The following is a 23,455-nucleotide window of genomic DNA, read 5'->3' on the forward strand; positions in this document are numbered from 1 at the left end:
AGCAAACAAATACAATAGCAACAGAAGGAACACAGAGGATACACCACCTGTCATCATGGAACCCTAGTAGCATCGCATTGTGGCTTACAGGTAAGCCTCACCCAGTCTTTGCAGAGCTGAGAAAAGTTGAGACTGCAGTATATATGCTGGAACCAACAAAGACAAGCCAACCACTATGAACAAAATGTTTAGGTAATTAGATGTGGACAAGGATTTGTTTCACTCATGGTGAGCAGGAGCTGCAGGCAATAGCCAGATAGAACAGGAAGTGCATATGTGCTTTTGACCCCAGGAAGACTTACCTTCAAAGGGTATGCCTTTTCTTTCATGTAGGGCCTCTAAAACACTGAGCTTCATTCCAGTACTGGACTTTTTCTTTTGAGGACTTACAGCTTCCCAGATCTGGAAAGCCTATCTTTTACATATGGGAGGCCTCAACATTTTCCATGATATATCCAGGACCTAAAGGCTCCTAACTCTCATTCCATCACAAAAGTTCCTATTTTATGTTTCAACAGAGACAATGTTTAAGTTCACCTTTCTGAAATAAGCAAGTACATTAAACTGCATCTGTTTGTCTAAAAACAGGCAAGGTCCACCAGTCTCTGAGGCCTATTTGCTTACCCAGCTCCTGCATAAACACCACGTGCCTACTACGCTCCTGTTGTGTTGTCACTGGGATAGAACAAGAACAAACAGCCTTGTCTTCACAGAGCTTATGATCCTGCATCTGTAGCAGATGTGAACATCAGAGAGCCTAATGTGAAGGCCAGAGGTCAGAACGACACCATCAGAGAACTGCAACATGGGCCTGGACAGTGAACAAAGAAGTGTGGTGACAGCTTCAGAACATTCCTGCAGGCAGAAGGGCCACAGTCCATTTCCTTACTAAGTACCATATCTGGATTCACTCTTTACTTCAGACATTTGAAGATGCTTTTAGAATAAGCATGAGCATTCTGACATAAAGAGAAAGGTTATTTGCTCTTGACACAGGTTTCCCTGGGAGGCAAGCTATTTAAGAGAAATTAAACAACATATGTAGGTCTGACAATGTATGCAGGAGCACTCTGCCATGTCCACAGGAAAATGATGGCACTGGCGTGAGGTTTTGGGTAGGCCTTATAGTAGATGGGAAAATATACTCTACCACTAAAGCTGACCTTACCTGCAAACTGCATATTGAAAGAAAAAAGACTTTATTACTTTAGAATTGAACATGGAATAGGAGTTCCTTAAAAAGTAACTGCAGTAAATGAGGCATTCAGATAGCTAAATGTCACTGTTTCCACTTAGCACGGGCCTGCGAGATTTACTAAGTTCACAGTGCACTTTTCTTATTGTATATATGGGAGTTTTTACAATAGCCATTTGTAAGTTATATCACTCAAATGGCAGAGGAAGAAAAAGTATTTTAATCTTGGGAGGGAGTAACAAACAGCTAAGAAAGTGAATCCCTAGAGAGGTAGGGAACAAGGAAGGCATGAGTTTTCAATCTCAAACAGCATTAGCGATGCACAGTAAGAAAGGTGAGGTATATGCTGGAGGCCACAAGACAGGACTGCAGACGGAGGCAAATGAACTGGGCTCCTAGAACAATGATAGTCTCAGACAAGAGCAGACAGACCCTGCCAGGCGCTTTGACTTTTCTTTAAGAAGGTAAGCACACATAGACACCTTGTTGTGCAAAGACTTTCTCAGCTCCAACTACTCCCAATAGCTGTAATTTACAAGTTTTAGGTTGATAAATTCACACCTTTTCAGACTAACAGCTGCCACTATTAGTGAGCAAATTGCCAAGTCTTCTCAACAGTGGCAGCCCATACCATGTAGCACAGCCAGGTGACAATCCAGAGGTGCAGAGAAACCAGCTCCACCATTAGGGCCCAGGTATACCAGTTTTCAGGGGGTTGGACACAGGACAAACTGTCAAGGGATCAAAAGTTATAGCCATCTTTGGGCATGGTAGTGCACAACTTTAATCCTAGGACTCAGGGGCAGAGGCAGGAAAATCTCTGTGAGGCCAGCCAGGACAACATAGTAAGACCCTATCTCAAATAACAGCAACAAAACAACAAAATAATCACAGCTACTGTTGTCACAGGAATTGACCCTGACACATAGAAGAGTGACACTTACCGTGCAGAGCAGGATTCCTGTTCTGGAACGTGAGAACTCGTGAAATACGGAAGTTCTTTCCTACAGGAACAGGAAAAGCCGGACAAACTCTTTGAGATAAACACTTAACAGGGGGGTTTAAATTCATATAAATTCTCCAATTTCCTTTGTTCTATTTTTTTTCCCCTAGCACAGAGAGGCTCAGCAGCAAAGAGGAAGGGGCTTCTTCACATCTCAGAGAGGCATTTTATGACTGAACCTGAGACCAGAGCCTTGTCAGCATCAATGGGGCACTGCCTTAAGTGCCATTCATTCATAAATACCAGCACCAGCAAAGGTCCCCATTTAAAATATTCTTAGAGAAAAATTAGTGCAGAGTTTAAAACTTTCCCCAATCAAGTCCAGTTTTTATCTAGAAATTATGCAACCCCAGGTGAATAAATTCGGTACATAAATCAAACATTTATTGCTAGTGTACCACATAAATATTTATTGATTTATTTAGAGGCAGGATCTCACTAAGTAGCCCTACCTATCCTGGAACTTACTCTGTAAACCAGACCTGTCTCTGCCTCAGGAGTGTTGGCAGTAAAGGTGTACGCCACTATGCTTAGCCGAAAAAAATTAATTTAAAAAACAAACTGTTCGGCCAGGCGTGGTAGAAAATACACATAATCCCAACACTTCAAAGACAGAGGTAGGTACAGCCTACCAGACTGAGGCCAGCCTGGTCAAGATACCAGAGTTTCAAGCAGCTTCGGAACTGAATGTGTACCTAAAAAAAGTGTGACCATATTTCAAAAGAAGCAAAGAAATAGAAACCAAACTAAACCAAATCAAAACCAACCAGCCAACCAACCAAACACCCCCCCCCCAAAAAAAACATTCTTTGCTAGGCATGCAACTTCATTTATTCAAGACTAAAACAGATCTGAGCACTAATGAGCTGGAAGTGCTTGCTTATATGCTAAGAATTCCATCTTGGAGCCGGGCGGTGGTGGCGCACGCCTTTAATCCCAGCACTCGGGAGGCAGAGGCAGGTGGATCTCTGTGAGTTCGAGACCAGCCTGGTCTACAGAGCTAGTGCCAGGACAGGCTCCAAAGCCACAGACACTGCCACATACCTACACACATGAAATTGCTGAAAATTATCTCAAGCCAAAATTCACTTAATGATTTTCTCTAAAACCCAAGCCAACTTAAACATTTCTTCTTCCCTTCCTTCCTTCCTTCCCTTTCCTTTCCTTTCCTTTCTTTCATTTCTTGAGACAGGGTTTCTCTGTGTATCTCTGGTTGTACTGGAACTTACTCTGTAGACCAGGCTGGCCTCGAACTCACAGAGATCTGCCTGCCTCTGCCTCCCTGAGTGCTGGGATTAAAGGCATGTGCCGTCACCACCTAGCTTTAAATATCAATTTCTAAAATCAAACATTTTAACAAAACACAATTTAAAGATGTATTAGTTTGGTACTTACATGCTAAAAAATAAAGATAGGAAAATATTACAAGGCTTTGTTTTCCATGATTGAAACCACTGTTTTTAATATGAGAGTAAGATTTTGTATGCACAGCATAAGCACTGCAGTTCCACACAGCAATCTGAGCTGAGGGTTTTGGGCAGCTTCCATTTGTGTTGTGTAGCATGTGCACAGTGCACACACTGCATGTTCAAAACCAATGCTGCAGTGAAGTCACATGAAGTACCTTACGTTTGAGTTTAGTGTTGCTGTATTTTCACAGCCTCATACATGCAGTTTAAGAAGCTGTGTTCTAGAGAAATAAAGTAATACCAATTTTCTTAGAGGGCAACCTTCTAAAATTAAAATTTATAGAAACTGGGCTTGAGAAATAGCTCATGTAAATAGCTCCTTTACATGCAGGAGGACCTGGGTTTGGCCCCTGATATCCATGTCCAAAGCCACTTGCAACCCCAGCACTACTGAGGTAGACAGGCAGACAGATACCTGGAATTTGCTGACCAGACAGTACAGTCTAACTGGTGAGCCCTAGGTTCCAATGAAAGACCCTAATCAAAAGACAAGATAAAGACTTCTGAGGAACCACACCCAAGGTGACTTGTGGCCTGCACAAGAACACATACATTTACACACAATTTATAAAATTACTAAGTCAGGGTTGACTCACATTTGTAATCCCAATATTTATGAAGTTAAGGCAGGAGGACTTCTCTGAGTTCCAAGCTAGTTTGGGATTGAATTGAATACTAGGCAAGTCTAACAAAAATACTGATAATAACACTAAGCTAAAATTATACATTTTAATTGTAGAAAATCTGTATCTATATTAAAGAAAAAACAAAATTAGCCTTCATTAAAGCATGCCATCAGTACCAGTAATACCTCAATACTTCCCTTTCTATGCCCAACAAAACCAAACATGTGGTTTACAAACATGGTGCCTCACTATACTGTAATACGCTTTAATCATACACCAATCGAACGTAAGCATCTCAGCCAATAAAAAAATCCAAAAAGACTATAATATCTCATGAGGCAAAATAGGATTCAGCCAATCAGTTGCAACATTATTGCATGACCAGTGTTTTGTTACCAGGTGAGCCTCTCTAAAATAAGTTTCTATACTCATCAATAGATCCCTTAGCTAATTTTTAAGAAAGAGATCGTGGGGGCAAAGGTGAGTGAATCCTGAGGCTTCGCATGAACTGAAGAATGCACACCAAGTAGTGTGCCTCTAAGTCGCAGAGCGGCAGACACCTGAGATCTGCTAGGCCTGCCGGCAACAGATAAAATGGAAAAGCTACTAACAATGCTGAGAGGATGTCTCCCTGTGGGCATTGGCACAGCCCCACTGCAATATGGTGAACAATTCTGGTCATCTGTGGACATGCACTCTATCCCATGGCTATAACCCCAGGGCACACCTGGCTCAGGGCGCCATCAAGGGACATAGCACCAGGGACTTTTCAAGTCTCAATGTAAGTAGGAGAGGTTAAGGAACTTGCTGGTAGGATTAGAGGAGAAAAGGATGTAGCAGGGTCTAAGCTGGATGGGACAGACATTTGTTGCATGGTCCCTGTAACATTTACAACTGTATCAGAGACTAGATATGATGCACCCACATACTGGATAAGAGAAAAGCCTACCAAACTCTTGGGCTTTAATTACCACTATGGCACATCTCCAAATGGTAACGTCTCTAGTCATCTAGGGAGACCATTCCCAGGTATTGGGGTCGTACCTGATAACACACCAGGAAAATTTAACTGGGATTCTTTGAATTAGTCTAGAAAAAGACACTTAACTTTGATAGATAGAGGACAAAAAGCAGGGAAATTACCTCCTGCCTTCTTTTTAGCTTATGGGGAGTCTGTGTAAACTGAATACTAACAATTATCAAGTTGCACTGCAAGGAACCTTGAACTATCCCTGAGAAAGATAAAATTAAGACCATCAGCAGATAACGATGGCTGGGCACTCACTACTTACCAAGTTCATCTGCATGAATTAGATGGTAGGCCAACCCTAGAAGAAAACACCACTATCACATGACACTGGAGAACTGGAGACAGCTAGAGAGTTAGTAACTGGCAAAGTCAGGGCCAGAAGACAGGCAGTCTTTCCCAGAAGGAGCACCATGTAGGACTACCATATCACCATGAAATGGACGGTCTGAGATCATTTACCTAGAGGCTCTCTTCAGATCTACTGAAACCCCTTGAGGTCCATATAAGTTACTCGGCACCTCCCCCACACCCCTGCAGAATGACTCTGGGACTGGCAGGTGCCCAGAGAATTAAAAACCAAGTTTAAAACAAAACCCAAGACCACACAAGGTCCTCAACAACAAAACTGATTGACTCAACCAACTGAAGAGCTGAAAGTATAATAGGAAACTAACAAAGGTAAGAATATTCTGTGCCTTCTATAGATCTAGTGGCAAAGAAGTTGTATCCATGAGTGACCTTCAGGAAGGTCACTTATCTGGGCTCCATTTCCTTAATTGTTAAAGCCAAAGAACAAAAGCATGAGGGAATGGACTTGTTACCGTCTCTTCAGCTCTCAACATGTGCTCACCCATGCCATCCTGACTTGTAGCTTTCTAATTCTCTAAGATGCCCAAAACCTCATCACAAGATGGTTCTTATTTCAAACCTATGGACCATCTAGGAGAGAGGTGCCCCTCCCATAAGCCACCCAATTCCCAAAGGACAGCCTCGTTAAGAGCCTAGGAGTGAGGCTTACACAGATCATCTAAAAGCAGGGAAGGGTACTCTTCTTCGGGAAGCTCACTCTGCAGGAGAGACCAAAGCCCTTTGGTGTACAGTACCCTCTCCCAGCCCAAAGTGCTCACAGAGTGCAGCGCTGTGTCTTGTTGACAATGACAGCCGCCGCGCTCAGCAGTACCATATGGGATCCACAATTTAGCTCCATTAATGCTCTTAATTTGAAGACATCAAGCCCTAATTACACACTGGGTACTAAAAAGGCAAAAGCCTTCCCTGGTGCCAGCTACTTAGTGCTACTCAGTTGCCGTAACAGCTGGCTGAGGTAGACGCAGGCCAAGTGGGCTGTGAGCTCTCTCAGGTGGAAGAGAGCTCCAGAGCAGGAGCCTAAGGAACAATAGGCTCCCTCACCAGCATCTTCCAGCAGCTCCTCCATTTTGGGCTATTTTTGTCCTGGTCCAGGAGAGCCTAAAAGGACACAAGTGCACCAGGGCTCTCTATCTACGAGGCTCATGGAATGTGGGGTAGGGAAGTGGGCTCACCTCCTGCTCCATGTTGCCGTGCAGCCGAAGGAATTTTAGTGGCCAGGAAGCAGATGGTAGCTGCTCTGAAGTGGGGGCCCCTGAGCGGCAAGACAGGGTGTGAAGGAAGAGGTTGTAGTGGAACTCCACCAGCTCACAACTTGAGAAAAAGACAATCATCTTCTGATCCTTCTCAAACTACACAAACAAATGGGGAAAGTAAGTACATGGCAGTAAGCATAGATGCCCCTAAAACAAGCACATCTCTAAGGTACTTGTGCATGCCAGCCCTGATTTGGAAACACAGTGACACAACCTTTAATTATTAAAAAATTTCCATTCCACAAAGAAAATGACAAGAGCCTCAACCTCAAAGAGAAAAACAAATGTACTTTATACTTTGGGCCTGTCACCAACTAGTAACTCTGGGCCACAGTCCCAGGGTGCAGCAGCTCCTAAAGCTATCATTTCATATCCCAGGGTCACTCTATGAATCTGGTAAGCAAATACACCAGGTCTAAGAGTCTACAAGAAATGCCTTGCTCCTGCGTGCCTCTATCATCAATGACATTCCCGTTAGCCCCAACAAGGTATATTCAAATTTACCGCTGTGAACCTCACTGCCCTTAACTCGGGTCCTTCACCACTGTTTTGGGATTCATAATCAACATGCATGCATGCACTAACTCAGAACAAAGTTAATTGCCCCTTCTTTTCTTGTTTTGGGGCCTTATCTCACTGCTATGTTTACCCAGCACAAATGAAATATGTGCTACTTCCCCAAACCTGGCTAGATCTAAGTCACAGTCCTACCTTGCATTTCTGCAGGATGAAGGCTGCAAGGCAGACAAGGCGCAGCTTACTGGGAACCAACACCACATGCTGGTCAAGACTCTCTGGTATGGCAAAGCTGTCCAGCTGGGTACTAATATCTTCCTTAGGGTTGGGCTGGTCCCAAATTTTGTCCAGGACAGAGATACTGACTGGATTGTGCAAACTGATATCAGCTAGCCGTGTTACCCCTTGGATACAGTAAAAAGAACAAAACAGGGTGGTTACATATGCATTCCCAGAGTACCCACCTGGGTTTTTCAGGAAACTCAGCATTTTCTAGCCCTCATCAGATATCTGTACCTCATTTTACCAAAAGTTCTCTACAAAACCTTAGATTAAAATAGTTCCATAGACTTCTTGGTTGCAGGTCTTGCTTGGGACTTTACTAAATTATTGTCTACCATTACCCAAAAGAGTATGTTTTTTTGTTTTGGAGACAGGGTTTCTCTGTAGCTTTGGAGCATGTCCTGGAACTAGCTCTTGTAGACCAGGCTGGCCTTGAACTTACAGAGACCCACCTGCCTCTGCCTCCTGAGTGCTGGGATTAAAGGTGTGTGCCACCACCACCTGGCCAAAGCAGTATTTTTTGATAAAGAAATATTATTTGATCAATAATCCCTTTTCTAGAGATTATATTTCTTAGTAATATTTTCAAAGTCACGCAGATGACAACTAACTCATAGGTATCATATTGGGGCCTACAAGATCAATTAAATCACACATGGCACTGGTCACATCTACACAGTGACTCCTTATGCAGGATGAAACTGTTGAAGCAGTTTTGTTTCCTAAGCTCACTTTCCCATCTGTAAAACAGCCAAGAATGTCTTGCTTGGGTAGAGGAGTCAGAAGGAGCTAGAGAATGTGGACTCTTAATGAAAAAGGAGGGTGCTCACACTAAAACTAGTGCTGAGGAGAAAGCATCGCCTGCATGGTGGGGCCTGCTTCTGCCCCACCATCAGCAAAACCAAACGGTGGCCAACCTGTCTCCAGTGCACCCAGGTGTGTCCACCGGCAGCCACTGCACTCTCCCAGGTGCTGGACAAGCAGGACAGAGAAGGCTGTCCTTTCCCCTAAGAGGGGCACCCACTGGCACCAGCCCACAGTTCCTTCTCAACTCACCTTCTGTGAGTGTCGCTGACAACAAGACATTCTGCCGTTTCTGACACTCAGCATTTACAGCATTCAGAATCACTGTGATGTCCTTCTCAAAACCCAAATCCAAGATCCTGAAGGTTAAGAGAAGAACTTTAATCCAGGTAAAGAGAAAACTTGACACTACTAGGTTACAGAATTGTCCCCAAGACGGCAGGACAAACAGTCCCTTTGTCCCACCTTCCCTGCTTCCTAGACCAGGCTCACCTGTCTGCTTCATCCACAACCAGCCACCGTATTCGGCTAAAGTGAATGTTCTTTGTGGATTTTATATGATCCACCAGGCGCCCAGGAGTTGAGATAAGGATATTTATGCCTTTGCGGAGTCTGTTTAAATAATGTATCATAAAAGAAAATAGGTCAAACAGTGTAGCAGTAGAAATACAAGTAACAGGTAGGGAGACAGTCATTCTGTGTCCAGCACAAATGCCGCAGCCTCAAGTGAAAAGAACAAAAAGGTGAGATTTCATTCTTCTGTGTATAGAACTGTGATTTAGTTACACTGAATCACACTAACTACTTTACTTTGAAAGAATTTTTAAGCATTTTTTTTTTTTTTTGGTTTTTCGAGACAGGGTTTCTCTGTGGCTTTGGAACTACCTCTGTAGACCAGGCTGGTCTCGAACTCACAGAGATCCGCCTGCCTCTGCCTCCCGAGTGCTGGGATTAAAGGCGTGCTCCACCATCGCCCGGCTTGATTCAATGTTTTTTATCTAACTCACAGATCTTTCTAGAACATTCTGGATAGGCGGGCATCTAGCCGTTCCTTTTCTTCTTCTTTCTCCTCCTCTTTTTTTTTTTTTGGAGACAGGATTTCTCAGTAGTTTTAGAACCTGTCCTGGAACTAGCTCTTGCAGACCAGGCTGGCCTCAAACTTACAGAGATCCACCTGCCTCTGCCTCCCAAGTGCTGGGATTAAAAGTATGTGCCACCACCACCACCGGCTTCTTTTCTTTTTAAAGGATCAATTTTTGTTTTGTTTTGTTTTTGAGACAGGGTTTCTCTGTGTGGCCCTGGCTGTCCCAGAGTTCACTCTGTAGTCCAAGCTGGCCTCAAACTCAGAGATCTGCCTGCCTCTGCCTCTTAGTCAAACCTATCCCCTATTTTTCATTTCCTCTCCCCTCCAAACTTTCCCTAGCACATCCTTTACAAAAAAATCATTAACTTTCCTCCTCTTCCCCAAACAACCATAATCTCATTATTCTATAGCAGAAGACAGAACACAAATCTTACTTGGCTAGGTTTTCTCATTTTCAGTTAGCTATGGCAACATGCCTATGCTTTGGCTATGGAACAAAGTATAAAGAATGTGCAATCACATATGGCACTTTTGGACAGAGATCTATGACGATTTTTGTCACTTCTAAAGTGTAATGGCTGAAGCTCTGGCAACAATCCAAGGCTATGAGGTAACCTTGCAAGTGGAAGCCTCTACAAGGACACAAAAAGCTAGAGAGGCTGCACCCCGTACCCTATTGTTGTTCTTTATAACTGAATCTAACCTGATCAATGTTTTTAAGTGTCAAGCTTTATGTTCACTCTCAAGTTGCAGACGATTCAAAGAACTGGTGTAACTGATAAAGTGCCACTTACTTACCCATCTAACAATTTTCTAATGACATCCATTGAAAGCTCCAATGCAGAGCCAGGAAACAATGTACTAAGATCTTCCTAAGTATTAAGGAAATTATCACCTATTTGTTGTTGCTATTTATTTTAAAGACAGAATCTCATGTAGCTCAGGCTAGTCCTGAACCCAGTATATAGCTGAGGCTAGTCATGAAACTCCTGATCTCCTGCCTCATCCTCCTAAGTACTGGGATTATAGATGCAGGCAACAAGCTCTAGCTATCTTGTTTTTATAAATCTAAACAGAAAATACCAAAGGGAGTCACATGTAGGGGTTCATATCAAACAAGGGGCCTGTGGGACACTCAGTGGATGAGTTAAACAGGTCATAGCACCGTCACTAACTATATCAGAAGGGAATCTGTGATAAAAAGCACTGTCTAGAGGTGAGTGCTGACCTAGCCTGTCTCTGCATGTGGGGACCAGGGGCCACAGTAGCACAGGAGGCTCTCTTGCATGCTAAAGAACCAAGAGTTATTGAACAAGAAAAACTCCAAGGGGAATAAAGAAACCCACTTCCTCCTACCTAGCTTTTTCCGATTTCCTCTTCTCTCCGCCCATCAACACTCCAGGGACAATCCAGGTGAACGGCTACATAAAAATACCACATCACAATCAACATAAAAAAACCCCTTCCTGAGCAGCAGAGCTGATCCTAAGTTCCTAGCATTAGCCCGTGTGCAGCAGACAGCACTTGGACTTTGTAGTGTGTGAGGAGTTTCTGTGCAGATGCAGCCTGGCAGCACCGAGGTACCTGGGTTATTAGCTGCAGCACTAGACCAGAAGTACTGTCAGGACAACCGTGAGCTTGTGAAATAGTCCAAGTGCTCCCTCCAACCCCGCTTTTTCTAATGGTGTCCAAATAGAAAATATATTTCACTGTTGTGCAGGCGGGGTGGGGAATAAAAACCTAAGCAATACACTCCCCACTCACTATTAGATCACAGATAGGAAATATAGACTCCTGGACAACTTTTGTGGGAGCTGAACCTTGGCTCTGCTGTCTTCTCTCTCCTGAATGCTCTTACAGAGTTTTGCTGCTTTCCCTGGGCTGGGCCTTTAAGTCATTTCAAGTAAAGTGAGCCAACAATAACACTTAACTTGTAGCAACTACTAGCAAAAGTTATTAGATGGGCGGTTGTGGTACACACCTTAAGCCCCAGCACTCAGGAGGCAGAGTCTCTGAGTTCGAGGACAGCCTGGTCTATAAAGTCAGTTTCAGGACAGCCAAGGCTGTACAGAGAAACCTGGAAACTGCCCTTAGGGAAGCCAGAGACACATTGACAGATGAATCAGGAGACTTTCTCAAGTCCTGACAACTTAGACTGTTGGACTGTTCAGACTATGCCACATGGCTCTTCTCACAATGTCAGAAAGGAAGACAACACAGCCTCACGGCTTATCTTACCCTGAGCAGCTTCTGGACAGTGTCGAAGCTTTGCAGAGCCAGCTGTAATGTTAAAAGTTGGAGACAGTGAGCACGGCCCTTGCTTCCTTTTCACACTTTTTAAGAAAAGACAATCTAAACTGATCAATTTACAACTGATGCAATTCTACACCTCAAGGCTTAGGACAAGTAATCCTCCACAGAAAATCCATCCTGGAAATACTCTCTTCTTAAACAGGCTTTGGAATCTGTCAGTTTAGGGAATGAGAGTGAAGACATCACATATATTTCCTAGACATACAAAAAATGGTGTTTTGTGCTCCCTCTGCTGGCTCAAATTCCCAACGTGTCACACAGAAAAGTTCAAGGATAGGACAGCAGTGGCCTGACCAGCACTCAGGGAACTTAGCCATGTCCTAAGGCTACAGCAGGCTATCTGAAAATAGAGGTGGTCACTTCTACATTTACAAAACAAAACCAGTAAACCCAATGAATATAGGCCAAGGGAAATTAATGTAGGTGACAATCATTTAAACACCATCAAAACAGCCCCTACTGAATTTCATCCAAGGTTCTGTGTTGTTCCACCACATGTCTAGTGTGGGTGGTGGTCTAGGGAAGCAACAGGTGTGCTACTAGAAACATCTCCCTGTGCCTGCTCCTTCCTGGGACAGAACAGAGACAGACAGAGCAGGCTGGAAGAAAGGCTGACCAGGGGGCTGGAGAGAGGGCTCAACAGATAAGAGAACTGGCTGCTCTTGCAGAGGACCCAGGTTCAGTTCCCAGCACTCACATAGAGGCTCAAAATCATCTCTAACTTAAGTTTCAGGGATCTGACACACTCTTCTGGCCTTGTGGGCTCTGCACACATGTGGTTCACAGGCAAAACACTAAAAATATAAAATAAAAATCTAGATAGGGAGGGAAAGCTGTCTGGAAATTTCCATTTTCCTGAAAGTTTTCAATGGAGTCATCTGAAGTTGCCCCTGTGAACACATTTTGCAGCTCTGACAGAGGTGATTTCTACTTAATGTTCATAGAGGAGAGAATTAACAGTAGCTTCATTAAATAAAAAAAAAAGGTTGAGTTTTATATCCAAATGTTTTTAATTATTTTCTTATATTTAAAGTTTAAAAATGCAATTCTTCCCCAAGCAGTGGTAGACCCCACCTTTAATCCCAGCACTGGGGAGGCAGGCAGATCTCTGTGAGTTCGAGGTGAGACTGGTCTAAAGAGTGAGTTCCAGAACAACCAAGGCTACACAGAAAAAGCCTGTCTCAAATTCTTGAAATTCCTTTTGAAAGGTCATTAACTTAAGTATCATTACATTTTTTTTTTGACAATGAAGACATGTTTTCTTATGCCTAGCTCATTATTTTCAAATAGCAAATAAACCTCCCCCCTTAACAGAAATCAGCACAATGGTTCCCAGAAAGAAATGGAAGGAAAGCAAGTATGTGCAGCAGCTTGTTTAGCAGGGAAGTAGAGAAAGCACTTCAAGTCAACAGGCCCTCACAAGTGCACACACAAACCTCACCCTACAAGCAAGTTGCTTACCTCTCTGGTGGGCACTAGGATCAAAGCATAGGGGCCATCACTGCGCTGTTGATAGAAAAAAAATGTCAATGAGAATGTCAGGTACAGGCTGAGGTAAGAGAGTCAAGCTTTTTAGTTTGATGCCAGCTTGAGCTTTATGAGATCCTTCCTCAAAGGAAGGAGGGAGGGAAAGAGGGAGGGAGAAAAGAGAGAGAAAGATTAATTCCATGAGGAGGACCAATGAATGTCAGACTGAGACAGATGAAACTTGTGGGTGGCCAGCTAAAAACATCAGAAACATTTCTATGGAAGAAAAGGAGACAAAAATACCCACTACACCTACAGTGACAGACTAATGTGCCAACAGTGCTGCCCCATTCAAACAAATAGGAAGAAATATGTATAGAACTGGAAAATGGAAAAAAATATAATCACAAGAGATGATGTCATTTTATCTTATATGGGAGAAACTATAACAGAATCAATAAGGTATTTGAGTCAAGTAGCTGATTGCAAAATATAAAAATCAATAGCCAGTGGGGGCTGGACAGATAACTCAGTGGAGCAGAGGAGCAGGACTCAGTTCCCAGCACCTACGTAACGGTTCACAACTGTCTGTAACTCTAGTTCCAGGGGATCTAAGACTCTCTTCTGGACTCTATAGACAATGCCATGCATGTAACACACAAGCATATATGCAGATAAAATATACACTAAAAAAAAAAAAGCCAAGCAGGGCAGTGGTGGTGCATGCTTTTAATCCTAACACTTGGGAGGCAGAGGCAGGTAGATCTCTGCAAATTCAAGGCCAACCTGGTCAATAAGAGCTAGTTCCAGGACTTGCTCCAAAGCAACGAAGAGAAACCTTGTCTTGAAAAAACAAAAACAAAAAACAAAAGCCAAGTGAGGCGTGGTGGCACACACCTTTAAATTTAGCACTTGGGAGGCAAAGGCAGGCAAATCTCTGTTTGAAGCCAGTGTGGTCACTATAGTGAGTTCCAGGTCAGCCAGGGCTACATAGCAAGATTCTGTCTCCAAAAGCAACAAGAAGCAGGTCAGGTGCGGCAGCATACATCTACATTCACTCACAGTGTTCAGGAAGCCAGAGCAGTGCAGCAAGCGAGAGGGAATTCCAAGCCCTCCAGGATTACATATCATGACCCTATCTCAAGTAAAAAAAAAATTAAATAAGAAATAAAGGAAAACCAACCAAACTTCAATGGCCTTCCAATATAAAAAATTAGAAAATGTGGCCAGGTGGTAGAGGTACATGCCTTTAATCCCAGCACTCTGGAGGCAGAGGCTTGCAGATCTCTGAGTTTGAGGACAGCCTGGTCTTCAGAGTAGTTCCAGAAACACAGAGAAACCCTATCTCAAAAAAACAAAACTAAAACAAAACAGAAAACAAAAAGCAAAAAATTAGAATCTATATGAAGAACAATTAAAACACATGTGAAGGCCATATTTTTTAGAGGAAAAATGAACCCTCTCCTTAGTGAAGATTCACTATCATGTGACTGCTCTCTGAATGAGTTAATGTCTATAATGAAGTCCTAACAAATGTAGAATGTAGGTAGCAGAGCTGCACACAGACAATTCCAAGTATCTTTAAAAGTGCAGAAGCCACTTTGATACTGTGGGAGCACATCCCCCATGCTGTAACTGGACGCTGTGCATCAACCCCCCACCTGACCCCCACGCAGTAACTGGAAGCTGTGCACATACCTCCCCCCTTCATCTCTGCAGTAACCGGAAGCCGTGCAGTCACAGTAGCACTGACACAGAGAAGTCCTAAGAGCAACTGGGGCTGGAGTAGAATCAAATACAGAAAGACAAATACAGCTGACGGCCAACTGGGCATGGCCAACCAAAAACCATACTGCTAGTGGGCACACACTGGTAAAAGCCCCTAACAGATCAACTTTGGCATTACCTATTAAAACAAAACTTCCGGGTATTCCTATATGTACACATGTGTGCAAAGAAGCTGAAGAACATTTCACAGACGTCCAGAATTTTAACTGCTGTCTTCTGAACATAATGTATAAATGCCACTCGCCGATATAGGCATGGCCCAGTATTTATGACACATAATGGGAGGCAGAAGGAGGAGCAGGGATCAGAACTACAAGAGACCCTGCCATAAAGCAGCAATACAAACAAACAACCAGGGCAGGTCAATGCGGCACAGTGAGAAACCACCCAAGGCATGACAAGCACAGAACTACAATTCCAGGAGGACTGAGTGAGGGTGGCGTGGACCATACCCTGTATCAAAAAGGCAAATGACATCACATATAAACATATGTGTGCTTAGTACAAGACAGAAACAAATGACTCCACATAAAAAGGCAAAAAGGAAGTGTGCAGTCCTGTTTGACAGATGCAACAGGCTGTTCTTTGAAAGAGACACCCTGCTTCAGGAGGTATCCTAAGAATCTGGAGGTGAGGCTTTGTTTTCACCCAATAGAAACTTGGAATTCTTTGACTATCTTAAATTTTCAGACATACTGTATCTAAACAACAATAAAAATCCAAAGCAATGTAAAGAAGGTACTGTGTCAATGGTGCCTCTCTCTTCAAGGGCTCAGAGAGCATGAGGGAGCAACTTGTGAGAGTGAAGGATGGGCTCAGCAGCAAATCCAATTAGAGTCTGGCGTTCATGTTCTGCATTGGAAACATTTACTCAGGAGAGGAGGATTTAGAATTCAAACCCAAGTAGTCTATACTCAACACCAACTTTGTGAGACTGCACTGGAGCCCCAGCAAGGAACAGTAAACATGCTAGTACAAAGGATTAATGTGCCACCGTGTGACGATAGGAGATTCTGACATTTCAAAAGGTGTTACTACACAGACAAGAAGAAAGAAACATCAATTCCTCACAGGGCATGAATACATGAAGCAAGATGGATGTGATGTTAAAAAATCAGAGACAAAGCCAAAATAACTGGGAGAGAGCAAATACTGAAGATGCCTACTCCACGCCAGCCCCTAGGCTGGGAACAGGCCAGGGTCCAGGACTAGCTGCTTACAGCTTCCAGGTCACATCATTTCATGATGAATTACAAGGGTTATACTGAATACAATAGAAAAACTGAATTAAATTGATGCTTACAGGGGATAGATGGCGCAGCAGTTATGAGGCTTGCTGCTCTTGCAGACATAGACACACACACACCTGCACACATATACTTGTCCACATGAGGTTGGGTCACTGTGATTCTAGTTCTAAGGATCTGATACTCTCTTCTGAACTCTACAGGACCAAGCATTTTGAAAAAACATACATGCAGACAAAAACACCCATGCACATACAATGAAATGTACAAATCTTCAAATTGGAACGTATAAAAACTTCTTTTTCTTTCTTTCTTTCTTTCTTTCTTTCTTTCTTTCTTTCTTTCTTTCTTTCTTTCCTTTTGAGATAGGGTCTTGATTGTATAGGTCAAGGTGTTTTTTAGACACCATCCTCCAGAAGTACAGGCATGCATCACCACGTTCAGTTTGGAAAACCATTTTGTTTGTTATGTGGTTATTTATTTGTTTGTTTTAAACAGGGGTTCTCTCTGTAACAGTTCTGGCTGTCCTGGAACTTGCTCTGTAGACTCTAGGCTCAAACGCAGAGACCTGCCTGCCTCCCAAGTACTGGGATTAAAGGTGTGTGCTACCATCACCTGGCTTGGTCTACAGAGTGAGTTCCAGGTCAGCCAGGACTGTTTCACAAAGAAACTCTGTCTCAAAAACAAAAAACAAACAACCCAGCCAGGTGATGGTGGTACACACCTTTAATCCCAGCACTTGGGAGGCAAGGCAGGTGGATCTCTGTGAGTTCGAGGCCAGCTGGGTCTCCAGAGCAAGTGCCAGGACAGGCTATACAGATAAGCCCTGTCTCGAAAAACAAAAAAAGAGTGCACCACCATGCCCACCTTGGAAAACCATTTTTACAGGACATTTCAATCTTTGGTCTTAGTGATCCTGAGCAAATATACAACCACACACCTGTTTTTACTACTTCCGAATATAAAAGCAGATCTAATCGTCGTTTGAAATGGCCATATTACAGTATTGATGTTAACAGCTAATATTTAGTGACCAACTCCAAATGCTAGGTCTCAACATTTTACATGAGCAGTTCACTCTGTCTTGACATAACCTGGAAACAAAGGCACAAAAGGACCTACCCAGTTATACAGAGAATAAATTGAACATGTGCAGGCCCTGGGCTCAGTCCAAGCATTTGAAATAAAAATAAAACCACCACTCAGGCCAAGGTTTGAGCAGAAACTCCACCTGCCAGATGTGTATGTCATCTCATCTCTTGCTCTCAGTCAACTCTAGGAGTGCTGGGCTGCAACTCTAAGATTCACTCCAGCTCAAATACTGTCAACTGCTGCAACTTGATATAAAGAAAAAACAAACACTCAAAAACCTCTAGCAGAAAATTAGCCTAGAATCTTAAGGGTGAGATCTGGCCACAAACATCAACAAGTTACATTCATTCTCCTCTGATTGTATGTTAGGGACAAGGCTATGCACTCACCGTACATGAATCAGCTCTCCATAAAGTTCTTAATGGAAGTCATTTATCCTTAGAAAATAGAATTCTTCCCTTATCTACTTCAGAGAAAAACAATTTGCTGACCCACACTCACATATGTTGCCTTGGTTTCCTTTCTACCGCTGTGATAAAACATCAACCAAAACCAAGACTTAAGTTAGTTTACATTCCATCATGAAGTGAAGTCAAGGGAGGAACCTGGAGGCAGGAGTTGATGCCTCCAGGCAGAGAAATGTTGCTTACTGGATTGTTCCTCATGGTTTGTTCAGCCTGCTTTCTTATATCACCCAGGACCACCTGCCTAGGGATGGCAACACACAGTGGGCTGGGTCCACCATGTCATTACTAATCAAGACAACACCCCCATAGACTTGCCTCCAGGCTAATCTGATGGAGGCAATTCCTCCACTGAGATTCGCTCTTCCCAGATAGGTCTAGATTTGTCAAGTTGACAAAAACAAATCAGCACGCATGCATGCACACACACAGAGGCAGTGCTAAGTGGGCATTAGATTTGGGGGGGCAGGGGTTGAGAGGGAAAAGTAGGGGGCACAGAGGAGGAACCAGCTCCAAATATATTATATGTGTGTAACATGTTAGATAAAATATTTAATTAAAAGATTGCTGAGAAAGACATGGTGACACATGTTCACAACTTCAGTACATGGAAGGCATAGGCAGGAAGATTAAGAGCTCAAGTCTAGCTATATGAGACTCTTTCTCAAACGACAGAAAAGAAAAGGCCCACATAATTGTGCCATTCTAGTTTGTTATGAACCACAGACAAACTGTCATTTGTGAAATGGCAGTTATAGTATGCAGCTCTGGAGCCTGCACTTCTTCACCTAACACAGCAGGAACACTTGTTCAAGTTTACAAAGTTATAAAGAAACTCTACTTTTAAACACATTTTAACCTATTCATTTTAAAAGCTCAGGCTTTTACAAAAAAATTAAAAACGAACAAGTTTTGTAACTAACTCTGTTCACCCTGGATCCCCACGTGTGTCACCACCATGCTTCCTTTGTCATGCTCTGTGAAAATTCTTCAGTAATTTTCTTTTATGCCCTAACACTCTCAAAGACTGCCAGGCAGGAATTTTCAACAAGCATCCTTAATTGGTTTTGTTTCCTTTAGATTAAATTCATTTTAGGTAAACAACAACAGTGACAACAAAAACAAACTATACAGTACCATGTCCTTCTGAAGACTGTCTAGAGAGAGCAGCCACTGGGGCTTCCTGTTAGTTATTCTTTCCCATCCATTCAGAAGTCCCTGTATGGACCCTTGAAGGCCACAGAGAGATACCATTTCTCATCTTACTGTCAACTACCCACTTCAGCCTCTGGAGGATCCATGACAGTAACAGTTTGCTAAGTGCTGGCTATCACAGCTCCTCACTTATCTTCTCTTATTTACTGATTCAGTAATTTACCCAATAATTCACTCTACATGTAACAGCAACCTACTGCATTCTGATCAGTTAGGTCTGAAGCAAGACCTCTGTCAGTGTGCACTCACACAACACCCTATTTCGGACCTCATCACTGTCTCTCAAGTGAAAGAAGTGAAAGTAACGGCACTGCCACCTGTGAGAAAGTTTGGGCTATAAGATGAAGTCTGTGCCCACAGCTTACAGCAGCCAATTGGACTTTTCAATCCAACTTTTAGCTATCCTGGTCTAGGCATTAACCATGTTTCACAACTAAGAACGAAATCTAGATAGATAATGTTGGCTGTGTAACAGCCTGACTGCTAAACCCACTAATGGGCACTCATTTCCAGTCAGTACTGATAAATCACCATGTTAAATAGAAAGCCCAGCTCTCTTCATGCAAAAGTAAACACACTGGAACCTGTAAGGTTATAATTTAACTCCACATGATATACAACATAGGATATAAGAATATACGGATGGGGGCCAGCCAAAGTATGTTGGAGTATTTTCCTAACAGTAATTCTGTAGGAGGTCCAATGCAGGGTACTGTGTAAGACAAAGGGAAGGACCCTAGCAGGGCAGGGAACTAGCAACAAAGCTTTACCACAAATCACAGCTCAGATGACAGAGCTGCCTCTTTGTAAGCACACAGAAATGACATGGGAATCAATGCCCATTGGTACTTCTATGTGGCCTTGGTTATTTTACTTGCCTACACCACTTTATCACAGTAACCCCCACAACTTGATGGGCAGGGGACAGAGAGTCAAGAAAGCAACATGTGGACAGCACTTGGCACATCTGTCACACTGGAGGCATTTTACCCACATGCCCTACACACAGACAGTAGTGACTGTGACTCTCAGCACACTCACACTTAGTTGGATGGAAGAGAGAAACAATGCTAAGTGCAGACAGAACCTCAACCCTAGTATTACCACTAGGGTTCAGCTGGGCAGCAGCATGGGCACAACAGACCACAGAGAAGAAACACATGTTCTGCTCACCTGTATTTTTGATGTCAGTGCTTGAAGAGATTGGACCACAGGGATGCAATAGGCAAGAGTTTTCCCTTTTAAAAGAGAGAGGCATCAGTGAGGATGCAAACAGGCTCTGCTTTCTGTAAAAATGGCAAATCTGGGAGAAGGTAAACTGCTCTACATCCAAGAGGCACTTTATCTGTCTGCCATGACTCCTAACTTGGCTTTGTAATTTAGAACTTCAAAAAACCTTAACGTTTCAGCTCATTAGGTCATCAACAAGGGAAGAGGTATTGATGTTTCTCAAATTAGACAAAAGCGCAGCCTGAAAGTCGTCTGTGGAAGCTAAGAAATGGCTGCTCTGAGGTTCTCCCTCAGCTAAATGGCTTCTGTGGTGATGGTGTGCCAAATTGAACCCAACTCAGCCTCTGAAGATAGAGAAAGATTAAAGGAAGCTGTGGGCTTCTCCTCAACATGGCTGAGCTGTCAAGAAGGCAAAAGTGGGTCAGAAGACCTGACTAGGCAGAAAGTGGTGTGTCTATTCCTGACATTGACTGTGCTCAGGCCAGAACTGCTTTTAGGCCATAAACAGTCACTTCATCCAGAGTGAAGAATACTGGCTGCTATGTCAGCAATCACAGGGGAAGCAGCAGAACTCAACTATGAAAATTCCCTCATCACTACTGACCACAGCAGCATCACCACCTTCCTTCAGCTATAACAGCTTTGAGCCTCCCATCAAAAACAAGCATGGCCACCCTCCCCAGACAAGACAAAATAGACTCTACCATCACAGACACCTTCCTAGCACATGATCGTGGGCTAGGTGTCTCGGGATAAGGGGCAGGGTAAACAGCAACTGACCTGAGCCCGTCTGGGACCGCACAAGGGCATCTCTGCCTTCCAGCAGCACTGGGATACTCTGCTTCTGAACACTGGGGCACCCAAAAGAGAGAACACACCTCTTCTTTACCACATGGCTTAGTCATCAATGCAGGCAGATACACAGGTTACTTGACATACAATACCCTGTGTTTGGCTCTACCTACTTATTGCCCAAAGTTACTTCATAGAGAGAGAGAGAGAGAGAGAGAGAGAGAGAGAGAGAGTGTGTGTGTGCTAAGAACATTGTGGTGATCAGAATGAATCTTTTAAACTCCTGGAACTTGGCTGAAAGTGGGGAAGAAGCCGCAGGCCACAGCTTCTTCCGAAAAACTGTCACATATATCGAGAACACTGTCAACACGTATATTAAATCCCAATCCCAAAATGGACAGGGAACTCATTAAAATTTGGCTGAGTCAACAGGCAAACCAAACCAGGCAGGATGCATATGCCTTTAATTCTAGCATTAGGGAATCTGAGGCAAAAGAAAAATAAGTTTGAGGCCAATTGAGCTGGGCTATGAAACTTGTGGGCCCATATTTCGATATGGCATAAAAGCCATTAGCCGGGTCCGAGCTGATTACCTAGCTCTGCAGACAAGCTGTCTCTGCCCTTAACGAAAGCCAGGATGCCTGCTCCTAGCTTCTTTTGTTAAAATGTGGATTACCTGAGAAGAGATGTTTGACTGAAGCTGATGACTTAAGAGTTCAGATATTTGGTGCTTCCTTCCTTTCGTAATTAGGAAGGATGTCTTATAGAGATGCTAATTCAGGGCCTACCTGACTGCTAGATGTGGACGTGACTCAAGCCCAGGTACCTGGTTGCCTAGGTGATGGCGTAATGTGTTTTCCCCCCTCCCCGCTCAATTTGGTGTGGGTATATAAAATGTTTGGACAATAAACGAGAGATCTGGCCTTTTCCATGATGATGGTGTAAGCTGTGTCAGTTCTTTTCCTCGTGACTCCGGTCCAGCCGGGTTAAGGAATTAGGGAATTTATGTTGGACCCTCACGGGCCACGACAGAAACTGTCTCAAAAATAAAAGCAAAACAAAATGGAGCCGGGTGGTGGTGGCGCACGCCTTTAATCCCAGCACTCGGGAGGCAGAGGCAGGCGGATCTCTGTGAGTTCGAGGCCAGCCTGGTCTACCAAGGGAGTTCCAGGACAGGCTCCAAAGCTACAAAGAAACCCTGTCTCGAAAAACCAAAAACAAAAAAAACAAAACAAAACAAAATGGAAAAAGCCGATGGTTCTTTACCCCTTTGTATTCTTGTTTTTTACTTATGCAAAGTCAATTATGACTATACAGCTCACTGTTTAAACTTTAATTCTGAATTTCTCTTTAACAAGTGTCTCCAATCAGCAAGCATTTAGATTATCTTTTCAGTACCCCACTCTACCCAAGCAAATATTTACTCCCAGTTTTTGGCTGACCTTATTTTTACTGCTAAGAAATAACATGATCAAATACTGTATTTTTGGCACAAGTAATTTTCAGAGATGCCCTGACAGCAGATATCTTAAACCTGTTGTTTTGTGGTAGGGAGCTGAGTGTAGAAATAGAAAGAAACCTGGTATTCCTGCAAGCAGGAGGGGAGACCCATAGGCTAAGTGCTATGTCAAGCCCTTTAGCAGTTGTGCTATTCCCAGCACCAAGACACAAATGTGCTCTGCACTCCATGGACAATTTAGATTTTTGTCTGGTTATACTCACAAAACCCTAAAAGAATAAAAAAAAAAAAAAATCAAAGATCACCTCAGCCTCTTACCTGGTCATACTTGACATTTTTAAGACTGTATTTATTGTAGAAATCTAAAAGGGAATAGGAAAATAAGAATTTATCAATTTAATGCAAATATATTCAATGACATAAAGACAAAATGCTGAGTGACAACAGCACTTGAATTTGTGATCAAATGAAATTCCAGTAACCCAGTATTTTCACCTTTAGGGTAGTTCTGCCCTCTACCCTCCAGGGTCTGGAGGATTTCAGGTTCATCTAGCTGGGTTCCTAGTTTGTAGAATTAGGATGCTATTACAAATCGGCAATGCATTAAGACAACCCTCATGACTAACTCATCACCCAGCCCCATGCACCCATTAACACTCAGGCTGAGATGCAATCCCACACAGCCTACCAGAAAGAAGAGGTCAATTGTACCCAGCTGACAAGCTTGTATTTTTCTCTCCTTTTTCACAGTAACTAG

The 23,455-nt window shown here is 43.2% G+C and overlaps 1 protein-coding gene across 1 annotated transcript in view; it reads right to left on the reverse strand.

Annotated features, from left to right (window-relative positions):
• Positions 1 to 23,455, reverse strand: part of Ddx31 (DEAD-box helicase 31) — a 71,654-nt gene that overhangs the window by 42,499 nt on the left and 5,700 nt on the right. The window contains exons 4-14 of the mRNA XM_013355143.2: positions 23,017 to 23,060; positions 21,228 to 21,298; positions 20,391 to 20,455; positions 13,406 to 13,450; positions 11,870 to 11,911; positions 10,988 to 11,052; positions 9,040 to 9,159; positions 8,800 to 8,906; positions 7,657 to 7,865; positions 6,865 to 7,041; positions 2,140 to 2,199 (exon numbers count right to left, since the gene is read on the reverse strand). Of these exons, the coding sequence (XP_013210597.1) occupies positions 2,140 to 2,199; positions 6,865 to 7,041; positions 7,657 to 7,865; positions 8,800 to 8,906; positions 9,040 to 9,159; positions 10,988 to 11,052; positions 11,870 to 11,911; positions 13,406 to 13,450; positions 20,391 to 20,455; positions 21,228 to 21,298; positions 23,017 to 23,060 (1,005 nt within the window). The remainder of the gene's footprint in view (positions 1 to 2,139; positions 2,200 to 6,864; positions 7,042 to 7,656; positions 7,866 to 8,799; positions 8,907 to 9,039; positions 9,160 to 10,987; positions 11,053 to 11,869; positions 11,912 to 13,405; positions 13,451 to 20,390; positions 20,456 to 21,227; positions 21,299 to 23,016; positions 23,061 to 23,455) is intronic.

The sequence above is a fragment of the Microtus ochrogaster genome, chromosome 4 (assembly GCF_000317375.1).
Source record: "Microtus ochrogaster isolate Prairie Vole_2 chromosome 4, MicOch1.0, whole genome shotgun sequence".
NCBI classification, from domain to species: Eukaryota; Metazoa; Chordata; class Mammalia; order Rodentia; family Cricetidae; genus Microtus; species Microtus ochrogaster.